Consider the following 5810-nt stretch of genomic DNA (forward strand, 5'->3'; position numbering starts at 1 on the left):
ACACACAGACAGACTAGCAGACAGACATGGGGTACACATGATAACTCACATTAACATACACACTCACACACACACACACGCACGCACGCACGCACGCACGCACGCACGCACAAACACACAAATACACACGCAGGCACGCACTCCACATGAAACATCACAAAATGTACGCGACCAAGGTCACGCACACCCAGGCTCCCAACATCAACCACGGATGAAACATCAGCAGCAGTCACAGTAACTGTCCAGCTACCATCGTGAGCTCCACTCAAATTCAAATGCGAAATCTCACACAAACTCAATGTTAGAATAAAATAGGAAATATCACAGCTACACGAATCAACGGTGCGCTAGCAACCTGACAGGCAAATCACCGTCAAACCTGATTGGAAAACAAACTACGGCATCCTCACAACGCTGCCTCGTCGAACACCACTGTGCACACATAGCTCGCCTCTGTTGGAATCTGTTAGCATCTGTTAGCTTGCGTGCACTCATATCATCTAGTCAGCGATACGCGGGTTATCCTCATTTCAACTGTCCACGCGATATCACCTTCGAACTCACATCTACAAACACACTCCACACATCAATCAACTACATCATACTCAGCTAGCACTCGTGTGCATTCCCATACAGGCTGCCGATCACGAAGACGGGCAGTGCTCCATGCTCGTTGCACGTCCACCGGATGGTTCCGTGCTAGGCCAAAACAACAACGTCAACAGCATGAACAAACACAACAACAACCACATCAACAACTACAACAACATTGACCCATGCCTCGACACATGTGGACGCAATGAGTTCAATTTGGTCCAAGCCATCTTCGCTACCAATCAAGCGTGGGTGTGGTTCCAGATTTGTGCCAACCCCACTCGCTTTCTAGTCCTGTTCGTGCAGGTGACAGCCTGCTGTCGGCCTGATTCTATGCGTTCCAGTGTGGATAGCCCTCACGTGTGGTTGTTCAGGCCACAGCACCATGCGCCCAAATCAGGCTGTCAGCCGTGCGCCCCGGTGCGTCCGACTCTAAATGTTCTGCCATGTAACGACCTCTCTGATCCAACCTATTCTAAATTGGGGGCCAGTGCGTCTCAGCTGGTCCGAAGACACGAACTGGACACGTGCGCCGCCACTGTCTACAGACGGCGCATCCGACTGCATGGACAAATCGCGCTCCACCAACCAATCCTTTTTCTTTTCGCAGTTCGGCTGGCTTATGCGCTCGTCCTCCCATTTTTCGTTTGCTCTACCAAATTGGAATACAAATGCTTGCACCTCATTGATTTGCTATTCTACCATAACTCATTTTCTGTGAACCGACCTACTTGCTCGGAGCCCATAAGTTTTCAGTGGAGGGTTTATTGGAAACAAATACTTGCTTGCACCACCACTGTTCCCTAGTTAGACTGGAAAGGTCCAGTTTCTTTGCCAAATGCCAAATAAGACTTTCCGTCTTATTTACTGTCATGGTAGCATGTCAAATCTGCTCCAGCATGTGCTCTAGTCGGTCGATCTGATCCCAAATATCATGTACCTGCACAATTCTCGAATGTAGTTGCACGCGGATTGGATGAGCAATGGCACACATAGAATGTTTTGTCTCACAAATCCCAAACTAGGAATGCTTGTGAGAGCGATAAGCTTCCAAGAAATATTTATCTGACTTTCAGGGTCATTGCACCCTAATGCCTGGTGCCTTCACATTCGTCTTCAATGCCTGTTTATGCGAAGGTATGCATGCCAAACTTGCATGTGTTTACGTCTGTACAACGCTGGTATTCGACCTGATCACAGATTCATTACACGTAAAAACAAACGTACGCCGGGTTTGGAGGAAGGTGGTCGTAACATTTGTTCTGATACCTCTTAACCACGATCCTCGAGCCAAAGTAGTGTACAGTAAATATGCCTCCCCATCTCATGACTGTGCGACACAGGAACATGTAGTTCGTACATGCGTCTTGGAACTTAGATGATCGTACTTGATCGTACTGTGCGATTGGCTGCATTGCAGTCAGGTGATACAGAAAAATTCAAAAGAACTTGCGGTCGCATATCGGATGTAAGCTTTCTCCATACTCCCTAACTTGCCAGCCTCGACGATACACCTTTAAACGTTCTCGTTTTTGACTTGATTAGTTTTTAACAGGCCTTCAATAAATAGGTTTTTCTTGGATATCTGACCAGAGCCCGTTTTCTAAATCCAAATACAAAGATGATTGCATGCCAGTACTTGGATGCAAATTACAATTTGTAGCGATATTTTCTTTTGTCAAACCTACACCAAATTAGAATAACTCGTATTTCGACGGTGTAAGCCACGTTTACCATAGTGGTTGTTACGGTCCCAATCTTCCGCTCACGTATCATCACTGCTATGCAAAATCTTGATCTATACTCCCCAGCCGCCTGATAGATTGGGTCGCACAACACTGCTCATAAGATCAGTAAAAACGTTAGACAGTCCACCATCACTTTCTATGTTGTTTCGGTACATCAAACAGACCTAGCTCCCGAATTCCCATGAGTTCCCTTCCTTAGCTGAACGCCAAACTGTGCGCCTGCAGTTGACGGCTTGCTGGGCAATACGTGTTTAAATTTGCCGAATTAAATTTCGATCTACCTTGGTGATTTAGGCTACCGCTATTATCAGGTGTTCACCACATTCATTGATGAAATAGTACTGTGGTGTGCGCCCCGAGGAAACTCAACTCATAGTGAAATCCTTATTTCGCGGATGAAACCGACAGTGTTTGGCGATTAAACGCTCACTAAATTCTTGAATCAGAGACAAAAGGTCAAACGGTCAAACTCCAAACCAATCTCCAGGGAGAATGTCCGTAGCTGTTGTCACTCACTTATTGTATTCAGCTCACAAAACCATCTACTAAATCACTATAGACCAAGGTGTTGATCGAATGGAAATATGCAGAGTACCAAGTGTACTTTTACTACTGTTATTACTTTTATTGAGTAGCGAAATGAAACAAATGTCATCGCAACCAATGGCACAATATGGACGCACCGCCTTCACTCGTCCGGATTTGGACTTCCGTCAAAATCTCAGGCCTGGCAAGGTCAGTGAAATTAACCAAACGCACCCGACAGAGATAACAGGGTTTCCCCTTGACCATAGCCCGCCAATTCACATCTGGTATGACGATATAAGTAGTAGTCCGGGTATGGTAGTTGTAAATCGTAGAGGCGTAACGAGAAAAAATAAATTTTGGTAGGCAAAATTCCAGGTGAATTTCATCCCCGTCAACATGGATATTAAGGAGGGCTGCGGGGATCGGAATTCAGGAAAGGTTGCGTTAATCAGAGAAGGTAATATCTGTAGGTCGTGAGCAAATGGAGTGTAGTGTTAGGTGAGCTGTAATAGTGTCCGTGAATCTGGTTGATTCTGAAGAGGCAGTTTGCAGTATCGACCAACGAGTTCAGGATTTTGTGATTCTGTGCAAAGCTTGATTACACTTGTTTTGTTCATCGTCATCATCATCGACAGCACAACATCAGTGTTCAACATCGGTGCTTGAATGTCATACAACCATGATTTATTTGAAAGCCTCACTTTGAAGAAAAGAATAAAGGTGGACAGGGAAGGGAGCTAGCACTAGGTTACCAAAACCATTCCGAGGTTCCTACACCTCCAGACAATCATTCAGGCAATCTGGATAGAAATTGACAACAAGAACGCCACTGACATCGGTCGATAGCCATATCTTGCAGTGTCTCCAACCAGGCGCAGTGGGGATCACGCGGTCCCCATCCTGGAAGGCGAGCAGCAAATATCCCTCTGCCAGTTCAAGAGTTAACCATCTCTTTGCTTCCACCACTCTCTTCGGCACAACACATGTCCCAACCAACACAGATTCTGGTGCTGCATACATTCTTTGATGGAAATACCCGTTGCACAACCGGCAAATCGCTTTCTAATTGCCTCGTTACAGATTCTCTGATACCAACCCACACGAGCTATGGTTCGGACAGAGGTTACTCGGCTTGAAAATGGGAGGTATAATTGGGCTCCATATACTCCGAGTTAAGGTACTAGGAACCAACAAAACGGTTTTTCTACAAAAAATTAAACAAAGCGACCTTGATCAGGGACTGTAACGGTAGTGCGAATCCAGTCCAATGAAATGTCACTTCGGCGGTGACCATTGGTCTGCGGTTTAGGAGACCACTTGAGAATTTGCTGAAAAAAACACTTTGAGTGGTAGCTAGGTCAGCTGAATTCCGTAGCGGGTTCTCATGTTTTGTAGGTAAACTGGGTTAAGATAGGTATTCCCTATGTATGCCTACGTGTTTTTCTCCAAAGACCTGATTTTCTACTTATAATCTTCACAGACAGGCGATACTAATAGTAAGGATTAAGTCTTCGCAGCAATGCATTTGGCCGGCATGACCCAAGGAATTGAAAACGAACAGACGCTGAGTACTCGAGCTCAGTACGATTGCCATCAAGTAGAGCGAACATCTCAGAAGGCCAAGGGCTGGTATTCTCGTGGAGCAGAACTTTTGCTGTTGGGTTCTGCGATTTGGGAACCTTTGCTAATTTTACCCCACACTAATCGATGCTTGCACTGCGACAAAACTCACCATTATTTATCAGGGCCACTTAACCTCATATACATGCTGAACTTGCTGGAACTGAAGATGCAATGATGAATCTCGTAACTAATAGCTAATTGATATTATTAAGCACGTGAAGCGCGCGAGCTTTCTCTTTAAATATAATCACTAAAGGTTTCTTTGTTTTTGGTGTAAGTAGTGTGGGACAATTTTTCCCAACTCATCGTTACCTCGGTCTCCGCTAACTATGCTCTCTGGTGGAAACCGGGTCTTGTTGAGAAAACTAGGCCTGATTAATAGGCCCGAGGTTGCACAGACACAGTGAGTTACCTGTGTCGTGCAAATAGCTAAGAGGAAGAAGCCGTGGTTTCCACGTGAACAATGCTACGACATGATACCCAGCTACCTAGACTCCTACCCTAACCCCATCAAGAATCTCATCGTAAGGGCTCACCAGGAGGAATACTAATAATTTGCTTGCAGGTCGCTACGGTCCCATATCGATATCCTCCTGAACTATTGCGGCTGGCTCACTTGGAGGCGAGGCAACATTCCGGCACTATTCGGCTCGAAACATCAGACTGCCGATTAGTGGTTAAGGCATCGGAAGACAGAATCTGCGCTCTCAGGGTGGTACTGAGGTGGTGACACAGGAAATGGTCAAATGCCATGAAAGAGATTCAGCGGTGACGCTGTTCATACTACGCCCGTGACCAACCGTCAAATTTGACAAAGAAGTGAATTCGATAACACTGATCAGGTGACTCGATGAATGCTTTCTTATACTGAAGAAAGTACTTTGTGTATATGTTAGACCATGAACTTGACAGATAACAAGCGACTGAGAAATAAGTACGTCTTAAGTTTTGTGTAGAAGAGACCGAGGATAGACGGATCAGCTAGGTTGGCGAAACAACTTTTAACATGCTTTTATGCCACAGCTAGAGACACCATCGCATGCCGTTATGGCCAGCAATAAAGGAAATAAATTTCATATTTTTTGTGCAGTACCAGCTACTGGCTTCTTCAGTTGCACCATCAAACTGTATCATATACGAATCAGTTTTACAACTAATGGATGGAGAGTTGCTGCTTGACTTGCGTTCGCAGAATGTTGGCAGACCGGTCGTTGTTTGCCATAATGCTCTGACCGAACCGTCAAGTATACCACAGTATTAAATCATGGGATGTATGGTATTTTCCAAGCTTTTTGGCGATAGCAAAAGGGCATCATA

General features: G+C 45.3%; 1 protein-coding gene across 1 annotated transcript; it reads left to right on the top strand.

Annotated features, from left to right (window-relative positions):
- Positions 1-666: 666 nt before the first annotated feature.
- On the top strand, positions 667-1401 carry T265_12054 (hypothetical protein; the record flags this gene model as incomplete). The annotated part of the gene is made up of 1 exon (XM_009178975.1): positions 667-1401. The coding sequence occupies one exon, from the start codon at positions 667-669 to the stop codon at positions 1399-1401; it is 735 nt and encodes a 244-aa protein (XP_009177239.1).
- Positions 1402-5810: the final 4409 nt, after the last annotated feature.

Source organism: Opisthorchis viverrini, assembly GCF_000715545.1.
Source record: "Opisthorchis viverrini unplaced genomic scaffold scaffold2790, whole genome shotgun sequence".
In the NCBI taxonomy this organism is placed as follows: domain Eukaryota; kingdom Metazoa; phylum Platyhelminthes; class Trematoda; order Opisthorchiida; family Opisthorchiidae; genus Opisthorchis; species Opisthorchis viverrini.